This window comes from Sphaerodactylus townsendi, linkage group LG04 (assembly GCF_021028975.2).
Source record: "Sphaerodactylus townsendi isolate TG3544 linkage group LG04, MPM_Stown_v2.3, whole genome shotgun sequence".
Lineage (NCBI taxonomy): Eukaryota > Metazoa > Chordata > Lepidosauria > Squamata > Sphaerodactylidae > Sphaerodactylus > Sphaerodactylus townsendi.
In genome coordinates this window covers 111,257,542-111,271,828 of record NC_059428.1, presented here as the reverse complement: position 1 = coordinate 111,271,828, position 14,287 = coordinate 111,257,542, and the positions used below count along the sequence as shown (strand labels likewise).

The 14,287-nt window shown below is 41.6% G+C and overlaps 1 protein-coding gene across 3 annotated transcripts in view; it reads right to left on the bottom strand.

Moving 5' to 3' along the window:
• Positions 1-4,256: 4,256 nt before the first annotated feature.
• Positions 4,257-14,287, bottom strand: part of ABCC4 (ATP binding cassette subfamily C member 4) — a 217,887-nt gene continuing 207,856 nt past the window's right edge. For all 3 annotated transcript variants that reach the window (XM_048494888.1, XM_048494887.1, XM_048494889.1), the window contains one exon: positions 4,257-6,543. In XM_048494888.1, coding sequence (XP_048350845.1) covers positions 6,436-6,543 — 108 coding nt within the window. In that variant the 3' untranslated portion in view covers positions 4,257-6,435. The remainder of the gene's footprint in view (positions 6,544-14,287) is intronic.

Sequence of the window (14,287 nt, the reverse complement as noted above, 5' to 3'; positions counted from 1 at the left end):
AGAGTCACTGGAAGAAAAAACAATGCTGGAAAAAGTTGAAGGCAGCAGGAAAAGAGGTAGAACCAACATGAGATGGCTCGACCTTATAAAGGAAGCCATGACCCTCCAAAGACCTGAGCAAGCCTGGCACTGGCCTCAGGCCTCCAATATACAGAACCACTAAGGGCAAGGGTGGAAGGCATCTAGTAACCTTCCCAAAACATTTGCCAGAATATATCCTCATTAGAAATGTGAGCATGGACGTAGGTAAGGGGGGGGGTTTCCTCGGGTTTGAACCCCCCCCTCATTCATGTCCAAAGCTCCGCCCACCCGTTTGTGGGTTTTTAGAACATTTTAGTGCTTTTTTGGTTTTTGGCCTGCAGGGGGCGCATTGTTTGGGCTAGCAGCACCAAACTTTCAGGGATTGTTTGGGGGACTCTCCTCATGATACTACCCAGGATTGGTGAGGTTTGGTCCAGGGGGTCCAAAGTTATGGATCCCAAAGGGGGTGCCCCCACCCTCCATTATTTCCAATGGGAGCTAATAGAAGATGGGGGCTACACCTTTGAGGGTTCATAACTTTGGACCCCCTGAACCAAACTTCACCAAACCTGAGATATATTATCAGGAGAGTCTCTTATTGATACCACCCAGGTTTTGTGAAGTTTGGTCCAGGGGGTCCAAAACTATGGACTCCCAAATGGAGTGCCCCATCCTCCATTGTTTTCAATGGTAGCTAATAGAAGATGAAGGCTACACCTTTGAGGGTCCATAACTTTGGACCCCCAGAACCAAACTTCACCAAACCTTGGTGGTATCATTAGGAGAGACTGCTAAAGATACCCTGAAAGTTTGGTGCTTCTAGATTAACCATTACACCCCTGACAGCAGGCACCCCCTCCCCCCCAATTTCCCCAGATTCTCCTTTTAAATCCACCCCCTTCAGCATGGATTTAAAGGGAGAATCTGAGGTCCTCAGTTTAGAAGAAGAAGAAGAGTTTGGATATATATCTCCCCTTTCTCTCCTTCAGGAGACTCAAAGGGGCTTACAATCTCCTTGCCCTTCCCCCCTCACAACAAACACCCTGTGAGGTGGGTGGGGCTGAGAGAGCTCCGAAAAGCTGTGACTAGCCCAAGGTCACCCAGCTGGCATGTGTGGGAGTGCACAGGCTAATCTGAATTCCCCAGATAAGCCTCCACAGCTCAAGTGGCAGAGCAGGGAATCAAACCCTGTTCCTCCAGATTAGAATGCACCTGCTCTTAACCATATGCCACACTGAAAGTGATGCTGTTTCAGGGTGGGGGACAATCCACCCCAAAATTGCATCACTTTCAATGTTGTTTAACTAGGAACCCTAGATTCTCCCTTTAAGGTGGATTTAAAAGGAGAATTTGGGCTCTCTAGTTTAAACACCATTGAAAGTGATGCTGTTTTGGGGGTGGATTCCAGCATCACAGCGGCTGCCGGCGGGGGCGGGGGGAGGCGCAAAACTCAGATTTTGCACCAGGGTCCATTTTCCCTCTATGCTTCTGCCCAGAGGGGAGGGGCAGGGGAGGGCAGGGCAGTCTGTCATCCCCGACCTCGGAGAGCTGCTTTTATAAGCGCTAGGCCAGGGGCGGGGCTTGGGGAGGTGTGGCCATGCCCCAGAGGTGGGTGGGGGTGTGGCCCCATCCCCGAACCCCCCCATAAAAAATCTATACCTACGTCCCTGAATGTGAGTAGTCATATTGTGTTTTCAGCCTTTCTCCGTTCTCTGTCTAAAGCACAGTGGTCCATGCTGTGAAGTTTGTTTTTCTAGTCCTGAACACTTGAAGCTGCCTTATGCTCATTCAGACCACTACATATCAAGGTCAGCCTTGTTCACTCAGACTGACAGCGGCTCTCAAGTAGAAGTGTCTCACATCATTTACTGGTCCTTTTCAGTGGAGATGAGGATTGAACTGTGAGCACCTGCAAGCAAAACAGAAGCTCTTCCACTTAGCCTTCCCAAAACTCACATGGTTCTGAACTTGAATAGAAAAAAAAACCAGTGTAGCTTTCACAGATCCAGGTGTGAAATAAGCAACTAGGACTTTCTAAAACCAGGACTGAATTATACAGCACAGAGGCTTTAATCTGACCACAACCATGTTATGTTGAAGCTCCACCACTGGTGATGGTCATGAGCAGTACTGCAGAGACCAGAAGGTGGCCCTCTATAAAGCTATGGACTCTGATCGCCATCTGAGCAATTCATTGTTCAAACATAGACCCAGTCGCTCTTGGACTCCCCATCCTTGCTCAACTCTGGATCACCAGCCCTGACACTTAGTTTTATTGCCTTTAAATTTATTATGCAGTTCAGTCTTGGGGTCTTGGTGATGAGAGTTGCCCTGTTTGGTCCCTTCCTTCATAAAGATAAAAGCAGCCTTTCAGAGTTATTAGAATTCATTTCACAATGATTAAAACACAACAAAATTGGTTCTTGTCTGGATTTCTCTCCTACACAAGTTTCTGTAATGTTCAGTTATTCCAGAGGGCATTTGATTTTGAAATGTTTTAGTGATTATTATATTATGCTCTTCAGCTGCTTCTGCTTACATCCAGGAAAAAATGTCTTTTTAAAAGGTAGTAACAGGAAAAGCATTTGACACATATTTTTATCTCCAACACCAGTAATTTGAAACACAGTTGACCTTTTCCAATGCTAAGGTGTTGATCTTCAAAGAGTTCATCTGGGTGGGTGGGCGGGGGGGGGGGGAGGTACATTTCTAAGCACACAAAGTATTTGCAAGCATGATAATTTTCAGTAGGATTACTTGCACTCTTTAAGAACCACTTTCAAGATCAAGGTTATCAAACTGTGAAGTGTTAAAGTAAGGATCAGCAATTGGTGGTGTCCGGTCCAATCTAGTCTCCTGGAGGGTATTGCCCCGGACCTCAGCTGCCAACCTAGCAGGCATGTGCATAAAGAGCACAGACTGTAGGACAAGTAAGCATCGCCTTTGGGTGAGGGGAGGGGAGCTTGGTTTCCCATTCATCCTCCCCTCCACAAATAACTCTTGTAAGGAATAATTTTTAAGATTCTAGTAATGTATTTTTTCTGACTTCAGCAAGAGGCAAGAATTCTGTGGTAGTTCTCTATGCCAGACCCACACTATAAAACTCAAGTGACTTCCTTGCAATCATGAATAAAAATCTTAATGATAGGAATCCTAGTTCTCACTATGGGAGTAACCTGCATTTGGGTTGTATCATCTCAAGCTAGGGGATATGGGGTGTGCTTCTATATGATAATTCCCCCTCCCACAGAACTTTGAGCTGTTTAAAATAATTATCTGTTTTAAATTACAATTTAAGTTACTCGTCCTTAATTACGCATTTTGATTATTTTAATGTTTTTGTATTTTGTTTGTTGCAGCCATCTACCTTGGATCCTGATTCTTTCGGAAGAAAGGCGGGATATTCAAATGTCTTGCCTTGTTCCCAGCGATCAGTTTTCTTTTCTTTTTTGGAAGACGGAACATACAAATCATGTGAGCCACCCACCTGCCGTTCACAATGGTAGAAGCTGGAAACAGGTTTCCTTTGGTGAGAAACTAGGTCAACGTTCCCTGAAAGAAATCAAAACGCAATCAAGGAAATGAAAGGTTGGGTAGGACTTTCAGTCAGTAACATTGGACCTGTTATCCCTTTTAATCAGCAGCATTTCCTGAAAAACATAAAATGTCTAAGCAGATGTAACACTTCACACAGCAAGGATATTTGCTACATGTGTCATAGGAGGAGCCATTTGTGACCATGCAGTCAATAAAGAGACACAGCCAACTGGCATGGTCTTGATACACCAACACCATTTGTCCTATCTTGTTTTTAAAAGCATGTTGCTGCACCCGCTCTACAGCAATAGCTCAATAAAGACAACCAAAGCTTTCTGGGCTCTCTCAGCCCTTTAAAACCAATTTTTTTTAAGCTAAAGGCTGCAGAGACCCAACTATAAACAGAATGACTCATACTGCTAAATCACGTGCATCAAGGAATACAGCAATGTGACTGCCTAGGAGGTAGAACAACTGTGCTAGGATTGTTGTCATGTTTGTTCAATAGATATCGATGTTGATGTTTTTCAATAAGATATAAGGTCGGGGTCCTGCAAAGCTGTTCCACTAACGGTTGATGGGTTTACACAGGATTTTCTTTCCTAAATGGTACAGAAAAAGCATAGGTACTCGTTTGCATCGACAGACAATGAATTGCAATGAAACGTGATGCAACTTTTAATAAAGCAAAACCACAATGAGGACTCAAAAGGTGATTTATTTAAATAAGTTTGGCTTGCAGTGCAGAAAGGCACACATAACAAACCTATACAATGCATCGTGAACTTTCACTTCAAAGTGTTTAGGTTGGCAACACATTCTGATCCAATGCTGTCTAAAAAGAAATATACATGTTCAATTATAGTTTTACAGTTGTATACCAACAGATCCGCAAAATGAGAACAATCTCTTCTTACATTGGCTTCTTTCTGGTCCAACATTCAACAGGGAAATGTGCACAACACTGACTTTTTTTGACACTGAGATCTGTCTGCCATTATTGTAATAACTCTTTGTGAACTGCATGCAACTGTTTCCACGGTCAAGGCACTTTGCAACACACCAATCAGAGTTAAAGTCATGACTTCGCCGCTATCAACCCTAGTACGCTGTCAATCAGTACACTGTCATGGGAAATAAAAACGCATTGAGGGTGAATTTGTGCAAACCCATTTACCGGGATTTACATTTAGTGACTCAATAAAACAGTGCTCTGTAATCTTCCTATTCTCTTATTATTAGATGTAGCATGTGTGTGGTAATGGTGCCTCCAATATTTGCCAGGATATCACAGTGGATCAATTCATTGGTTCTGGCAAGGGATATTCTTTCTTGTGGTTTAACTCAGACTGGACAGAACCATGTGTTCGGGATGCAGGAGAACCATTTAGGAACCGTACAGTCCCCTTGGTCCATTCAGACCTTGACTAGCATGGTTCTCTCCGCAACAATCACTCTGGCCAAATGGTTCCTCCATTCCTATGGGATATTAATGCTGAGGAAAGTCAGATCTCATATCACAGATCAAGTGACTGGTGCCACCACCATCTAGTTATGGAAACACAGTGCCAAGTTACCATTTGGTCAAATAGTTCACCCAACCTTTGCACTACAGGGCACACCTCTGGAAGAATAGATTCAACCAATCAAGGCAAACACCACTGGTGTCTTTCCCCATGACCACCAGTAGCATTATTTTGTATATATGAGCTCAAAGTCATCCCTACATAATGTCTTCCAACTCAGCTGTCTAGTCCTCAAATTTAAACAAATTAAAAACACGAATGAAAGGCACAGTTAGAATTCCTCTCCAGATAAATAAATGTGGTTTTGCTCATTTCTTGAACTAACCAGTTCGTAAAATTGCTTTAAAAAACATTGCCATAAACGTATTGTGAACATAATGAGGATTTAAAGCCATGTAAAGGTTAAGATGCAGTCATTTGTGCTTCTCTTCCCCTCAACTTGCCACTATATGCAACGTTAGAAAAACACACTCTTCATTTCTAACCTGAGAAAATGGATTGCGCATTTCTAGATACTAGGCACCCTGAGATTTAAGCACATGCCTTCAGTAGTGTAACAATTAACTGAAGTATGCAGGTGACTCATTCCTTTACAATAGGCCTACAGAAGGTATAGACCCACCAAGCAGAACAAAGCTACCAGCTTGGCATTACCACCTACCAGGTACTTGAGAATCTTCTTCAATGCAATCCAAGGCTGGACGCTAAAACACAAGAGATGGGCCACAATACACGTCCAGTGGGCTGAAGGCAGAAAAACAGGTTGCGAGGTATGCAGGCCTTCTTCACAGACTGAGCCTTTGAGACAACAGAACTAGTTTCAAGGGGCCCTCTGTGTTGTATTGCTGGCCATGCCTGATTTCAGGCCCAATGGCTGATACAGAAGCAGTCAGGAGCATAGCTCTTTAGCACCATTCCTCAACTACACACATAAAATAAATGCATTATAAAAAGGATTGATTTAGAGTAAAGGACACTTAACAGCAGCTCTGCAACTTCCCCATGTCAAGGCACATTGATAACAAGTAAGGCAAATCAGGACGCCCTGATATTCACTTGCCAAGTAAAGCATCGCCAAGCATTTTTTGATTTTGTAGGGAAAACTGTTGTTGTGGTCAATCTACAGGATCAGGCAGTTATAAGTAAAAATATATAACTTTTAAAACATTCAACTATTACTCATTCAATTGAAAGGAACAAGAGTCATGAAAAACATTTCTTTTCCAATGTGACAATTATCTAACAAGTACAACCCCCCAGTCTTTTCAGTTATTAGCAACATTTGGGTTGCATAATATTACTACTACATTCTTCTTCTTTGTTTAAAAAAAGAGCTCTGTCGTTGTATGGATCATAGCGCAGTCTCAAAAATAATTAGTCCTGGAGAATAGTCAGCTGATGAATTAGCAACTGCTTGACCATCTGGGATAACTTCAGGGAAATTCCTTTTGAAATAAACCTAGTAAAGAAAAAAACAATTCTTATGTTAATTTTATAATACATATTATTCTAAAGATTGTGACTCAAGTAGGTATACCAATCTTCTTTAGGAAAAGAACAAGTTTACAAAAGGGATTTTTTGAAGAATCCCTATTTTTCCCAAAATAAAACAGGATTTCAGCCACACCTTAAAGACTAACACAGTTTATTTCACCTTCCCTTAAGCTTTCAGGAGTCAGTGCTCACTTCAACAGATGCATGAAATCTACATCCACTGAAGTTATTTATGCACTGCTTGCTAACTTTTAGCATAAATAACTGCTGTGGGCATTAACCTGGATAGTCCAGGCTAGCCTGATCTCGTCAGATGTCAGGATCTGAGCAGGTTTGGCCCTGATTAGCACTTGGATGGGAGATCACCAAGAAATACCAGGGAAAGCAATGGCAAACCACCTTGGTTAGTCTCTTGCCTTAAAAACTCTACTGGGTTTCCATAAGTCATGGCACCTTCACACATGCAGAATAATGCACTTTCAATCCACTTTCAATGCACTTTGCAGCTGGATTTCACTGTGCGAAATAGCAAAATCCACTTGCAAGCAATTGTGAAAGTACATTAAAAGTGGACTGAAATTGCATCATTCTGCCTGTGTGAAAGTGCCCTCAGTTGCAACTTGATGGATCTTTATTCACACAACTGCTATGGATGTACACTTTGTGTATCCGATGAAGTGAACTCTAACTCCTAAAAGCTTGCACTATAATACATTTTGTTTAATTTTAAAGTGCCGCTGGAATCCTGTCTTATTTTGCAGCTACCAAGTAACAGCAACCCGATCTAGAATTTTTCTTCCCAAAAGCATTAAAAATTGCCTTCTGGTCTGCTTGCAGCAGAGTCAGAGGATATCAACATACAGTCTGTTGTCCCACTCAAAGTGCTAATAATTCAGATCAATAGATAACTTTATCACTTGACATTAAACTGATAAATAAAATCCTTTTACCAGCTCAGAAATGGTGATAAATTAAAAACGGTGACAAAAAAAAGCCGCTTCGAACCCTAGTGTCTGCAAAGGGGGCTTTTCATTTCCACACATAAAAATGAGCACAAAGGATTTGGATGTTAATATCAAGGTTGTAATCCCCTGCATTTTACAAACTATGATTGACAACCATTGAACCTTCAGGATGTACATACAAAATATCCCAGCGTTTAATTTGTGCTGCGGAGGTGTCATAGAGCCGTATATAGAAATGTGATCTGGGGATACGATGCCACAATAATGAAAGGGAAAGGGACAATGACTCCACCAAGCAACTTCTCAAAAATGTAAGATGATACCAAATAATAGGACAGTTCTTTGCCGAGCCTTTGAGTTCTTGAATTCTACCAATTTCTAGCTGAACTGCCAGAGATACAGGTTTGCTGATAAATGTATAATCAGAACATAAAGGAAATGAAATGCTGTCAAGTTTCACTGTTCCACAATCATCAGTTTTTAGGAGCTGTATCATATCTCTGTTCCTTGACAGATGCGTATAACAAAATGAAATAATGTCAAGGCTTGTGTGCTCTTATCGGAAAATGTGTTTGGGTGAAAAAGGACTTCAACATGTATTTTTCCCCCAAAGAAGAATGTGAAAAGTTTTGTTTGAGTCTTTAAAAAAAAACATACACACACAGAGAGAAAATACACTATCTTCCCCAAGGCCGACATATGTCATAAGTTAGGTCTAATATTTTTGCTGCCCTAGAAATAAAGGGCGAAAGCATTTTCAGTAATTTTTTCATCACTGGGAGATGTTCCCACCAAAGTTCTTATTTGGATAATGCAGAGTTCTCATATACAAGGACCACAATCGGGTAGTCCCCTAATGTAAATGCAACAGCACTTTTCTGTTCCTTCTTGGTGTAACCACCATCTCACGCAAAGAAAAGTGGTTTCAAAATTCAGATTCAGTGAAGGATGCCAACATTCTCTGCCAGGGACTGCTTTGCCTGTTTCAGCTTGGGTAGGAAGCCATTCAACTGAAAAGTTTCTACCAGTGCTTCTGCACACACAGAAAAGATTCTTACGATGAATTTCTGCCAGTCACAAAGGAGCTGTACTACAAAGACCGACAACCTCCGTTTTAAAAGTAATGTGGGATTCACTGCATGGAAAATCTAGAGACCTCAAGTGAAGTTCTAAGAAGAAGAAGCACAAGACCATTTAGTTGCAAGCAACTCGTCATGACTCCATCCATGGGTCATTTCAGGCAAGAGACTAATAAAAGTGGTTTGCCATTGCCTTCCTCTGTATGGCAACCCCAGTCTTCTCTGGTTGTCTCCCATCAAAATACTAACCATGGCTGAGATTGCTTAGTTTCCAAGGTCTGATGAGCTTGGGTTAAGGTGGACTAGAATCTGTTGAAATAATGCTTGCAATAAGTACTGGAGACTCAGTTTATCCCGTTCTTCCAGCTCAAAGAAAGGTGAAAGCATCAACCAAATTTATGTTTATATGGCTGTTGGTACAGAAAGTGTGCAGTACACTGAGAAAAGAGGGTGGGCGGAGGGCAAGGAGTGCATCAATTTCTTGTACCAAAAGAAATGGATTGGTGTGCAGTAAGAATTTAAACTGGGCCTCAGTTAAATTTTGTCAGTTTATTTAGCAGATGATTGGTGATGTGATGGCGTCAAAACTAGGGCCTGGGCAACTTGGTTTCAAATTCATGCTTTGCCAGGTAGCTTTCTGGGTGACTAACAGCCAGTTATCACCTCTCAACCTAACCACAGGATTGTTGTGAGGATAAAATGAGAAAGAGAGATCCATGAAAGAAGGGCAGGATCAAAACAAATAATAGGTAGATTCTTCTCTCATGGTTTAATATTTTGTACAAATATGAAAAGGTTCAATTTAAAATATAAATCTAAAAAAAAGGGAGCCGAATTAATGTTTTAAGAGTCCGAAGTGCATCTCGATCAGTCACTAGCAAGGGTCTTTTCCCCTAAAGAAATCTTGGGACACCAGGATTCACCAATTGAGACGCCATAAACTGTCTCATCACAGCTCCTCTGCCTTCCAACATGTCTAGTGAATCACCCGAAATGGGCTTCCAATTGGCTTCAATCTGTTCGTGTACATGTGTGTTGTGTAAAGTGCCATCAAATCATAGTTGACTTAAGGCAATACCTCACGGGGTTTTCAAGGCAAGAGGCGTCAAAGGTGGTCTGCCACTGCTTGCCTCCGCATAGTGACCCTGGACTTCTTTGGTGGTCTCCCATCCAAATACCCTGCTTAGCTTCTGAGATCTGGTGAGATCTCTCTCACTCTCAAGCCCACACACATGCCCCCACACACACCACTCTCCCGCCCACACACCCAAATAAAAAGTAATTTTTATGATGATTCAGAAAACACTATCACTCCAGGGAGGAATAGAAACACCTTTCAACACTGACCAAGCACAAGGTAAGAAAGTGTTATACGCCCTAGTTTTGGGACTAAGAGCTGTAGTCCTTGGGCAAAAATACCGGTCAAGAGAGATATACTGGGCTGCTGTTCCTCCTTGTCTTTTTATACCTGTATGCAGTGGTGGGATTCAAATAATTTAACAACTGGTTGTTTACAAGCACACCGTCATTGGCTGCTGGCTGCAGGGGAGGAGTAACAAACAGTAAGTTGAGTTCTAGTGAAGCATAGTATTTGTATTAATCTAGACATTATGAAGTGGACAGGAACAGCGACAGCTCTGTATCTCTCACTACATTTAGTTTAGTTCTTAGAAATGTGGCATGCTGTGATAAAAATGTTTAACATAGGTTGTAAAAGTGAGCCTCCTTTAATACAAAACTGCTACTATAGGAAATAATGAAAGCAGCAGCAGTATTTCAACCATATCATTGAAAGCTTCTCAAAAGGGGGAAAAGAAACTATTTCTTTTTCCTTGTGCCCAGTTCCAATACTGTGCCTAGATATATGAGCTAGAAGGGCCTTCCACTGCACAGGAACAGGGACATTTTTTCACAATAACAACCTAGTAACTACATAAAAACTTCTAAAAGAAGTTACTTTTCATAGCTGAAAATGTAAATATTTTCTATCCAGATTCAAGACATTAGAAGCAGAACACAGGGATTCCCTAGGTCAGCTTCTCACAACTGAAAGAGGAAGTCGTTTCAGAGGGTGGACTGCAGTAGAACAGCTAGATTTGAGTTCAGTACCTCAAAGATAAACAAGATTTTCAGAGTATGAGCTTTTGAGAGGCTCGCTAACAGTGTCTGACAAAGGGAGCTTTGACTCCCTAGAGCAGTGTTTCTCACTCTTCCTAATGCCGCAACTCTTTAATACAGTTCCTCATGTTGTGGTGACCCCCAACCTTAACATTTATCCATTTTACAGATGGAGAACACTGATGCAGAGAGTCTTAGGCGACCCCTGTGAAAGGGTCGTTCAACCGCCAAAGGGGTCCCGACCCACAGGTTGAGAACCACTGCCCTAGAGCTCAACCACCCAAAATCTTGTTGGTCTGAGAGGTCCTATTAGATTAAAAACTAGCTAGAAATTCTCCTGAGAAGCTCCTCTATACTCTTGGGGTAGTCTCCAATGACAGAAAATCCACACCTTCTTCCAAAGAGCTGAACCACTTGGGTGCTGTGTGGTTTCCAGGCTGTATGGCCGTGTTCTAGCAGCATTCTCTCCTGACATTTTGCCTGCATCTGTGGCTGGCATCTTCAGAGGAGATGATCCTCTGAAGATGCCAGCCACAGGCTCTGGCACAATCAGGAGAATGCTAAGTCTGACCATGTCCAAAGCTCTGGCACCGAATAATCCATGAAGCCTTCGACAATACAGCTGAACCACTGTTCAACAACCTGAACTATTATTTCTATTAATTAAAACCTCAACTGCTAGAAAATTCCCACCTTCTCATTTGGGAAAAGGCCATAACTTAAAGAATGAGGCCTTGAGGGCCCATGCTGTTCCTATTCTCATAGCTAAAACCAATAGCAAGCTATGGCCAGCAATAACTAGGAACGTACATCAGACTGTTTTGCATGGATTTGATTTAATTTGTTTTTGAGACTGCACAAGAAGGAATAAATTGTGCTGTCTTGAACATACAGTAGAAAACACCGTAGGAATACAATCACTTTCAATCTGAACAAGCAGAAAGCAAGGAGTAATTTTTTTATATCGCTTGGAAATCTTTCACGGGAGCCAACTCCATATACATACATACATAAAACCTTTATTAGGCATAAAACGAATATAACAACCAGCATTATCCAGACAGATGTTCCATATATAAAACCACCACAGGTATTATTCCCAGGTTCCTAAAAAGGAACCTAGCTACAGAATTTAAAATCACAGAAGAAAGAGTTGTTTAGTAGGAATGCCACTTTCCCACAGCAACAGAGTATTCCTTAAACTTAGCAGGAAGGAAGGTCAAAGCCTGGTCCTAGCTTCCTCGTGTTTGGGGAGCAGTTGAGCATTATATGTTCCATGGATTGCACCACTATAGTACAGTGGGGGGGCATTTCTGCTCTTGAGTCAATTTTAAGAAACCTCCCTTGGAGTACAGAACAAAGGAAGGAGGTACAACAAGCCCTTGTGTATATCCATCTCAGCTTGGGCTCTTGGAGTATACTCAGATAGTCTGTATCACATTGGTTTAGATTTGATGTTGTTGGTCTTGTAGAACTTGTAGCTCCTGGTCAAGGAGTAGCCTTTTTTTAGTTGAAAAAAAAGAGTTAGGAAGGAGGTAGCATTTGCAAAGACTCCCAGGAGAATCCCAGGGGAAAGTATTTTAGTTTCAACTGCCCGCCACCACTTAGATCCATGGAGCTGGGGAGGATATGATTGATAAGGCTACCAGTGTCGAATTAAAGCACAGAACCCAGAACTTAGGGTGGCCAGCCAAGCTTTAAGTAACCAGCAGATGCTGTCCTTCCAAACAAGAGTGCAGCATAAGGAGTGCAATGTGGCACTCCAAATATTTTGTATAAGAAGGCTGACTGGATCCTTTCAACTTTTTTGGCTCCAAGCATTAATCCACAGAAGTTCCATAGAGCAACCGAGGAATCACTTTCATGTTAAAGACTCTAACTGCGGCGGGGATAAACCTATTGCCTTTAAGTAAAGAAAAGTTCTCCACACCCACCACAGTAGCCCTACAAGCTGTCATGGCTAAGGTCTCTGTGTTTTATACCAACAGGCTTTATGATGGAAAACGATTCCTAAATATTTTGCAGAACTTGACTTGTTCAACCAATGCACCATCTAACATCCATCTACTGGGTTTATAAATGTTAGCAAATACAACCACCTTAGATTTAGCAGGGTTGATGGATAAAGAATTCCATGTACAATAATCACTGCATTTGGATAACAAGGAATTTAATCCCTCACTTAAGTTCTAGAGAGTAATAAGCATCATCTGCAAATAGAAGTAGTGGTAGAGTCACATTACCAAAGCTGGGGCAAGGTGAGTTGACCGATTTTTAGATCAGGGACAGATCATTAATGAACAGGTGTGAATAACAAAGGGGGGCCAAAAGCGCAGCCTTGTTTAACACCTTTAAAGGATTGAATTTTTGGCGTTAATTTTCGATGGGTCACATCTCACTTGAAGGGTGGTATTTGTATATAAAGCCTTGATAAGAGCAAGCAGCCTACCATCGATACCCATTACTGTAAGTTTTCCCATAAGAGTTCTCTATTCACTGAATCAGTGCCCTTTGAGATCAAGAGGCAACATACAAAGGGGATTTACCCGTTACATACTTGGCTATCATTGTATTCAGAAGAATGGCATGATCTAGTGTAGATTTCCTTTGATAAACCCAATTTGTTCGGACCAATGATCTTATTCTCGTTCGCCCATATGGTCAGTTTGTTCGATAGCTATTTAGCATATAATTTACCTGCAATAGATAACAAACTAATGGGCCTATAATTAGAGAATGGTTGGGTCACCCTTTTATAAATAGGGACAAGGGATGGCATTAGTCCAAGCATCAGGTATTTTAACTATATTATTCACAGTAGTGAAAATAACAAAGCTAATAGAGCCCACCATTCCATCGAAGCATTTGTAAACCCTCAGGTGGTAGGGCATCCGGGCCAGGAGCCTTCCTAGATTTGAGCTGTTCAATTAGGGTTGTGATCTCATTTGCGAGACAGGGTCCCAGCAAGGCAAAGGAGTTGCGAGTTTCAGACGGGCTAAGTCTATAGAATCCTTATCTACGGTATAAAGGTCTTGGAAGTAACTATACCAGGATCGGGGATCTACCGTTACAGCTGGAGTAGTTACGCGTGTGTGGCTAGCAACTATGGCCCAGAATCCTTTATTATCCTTACGTTTGGATAGAGATGAAAAAGTTTGTCCCAGTTAGCCTTAGCAGTAGCCTCTCGTTTTCCTGTAAGAGCTGGGTAAGGTTCCTTTTATAATCAAAGTAAATATTGAGGAGAAAGTCAATTTCACCCCTCTTGAATTACTAAACAACTGCCTGAGTTGTCTTTTTAAAAGCACTAAGTTCTGCGTGATGTAACTATCAGAAGTTTTGGGCTTCCAATACTCAACAATGCAAGTTTGCTTTGAAAGAGAATGTGATGTTCTGCGTTAGTACTTCAAATAATGTAATAAGATTTTCTGTAGGAAATGCATTTAAAAATTCTGATCTAAAATCCTGAAACTGTCTGCTAAACAACAGACTCCCGGTATCTTCAAAGGAGTGATTTTTCCACAAGATTTTAGGAATTGGAATCAGGAAT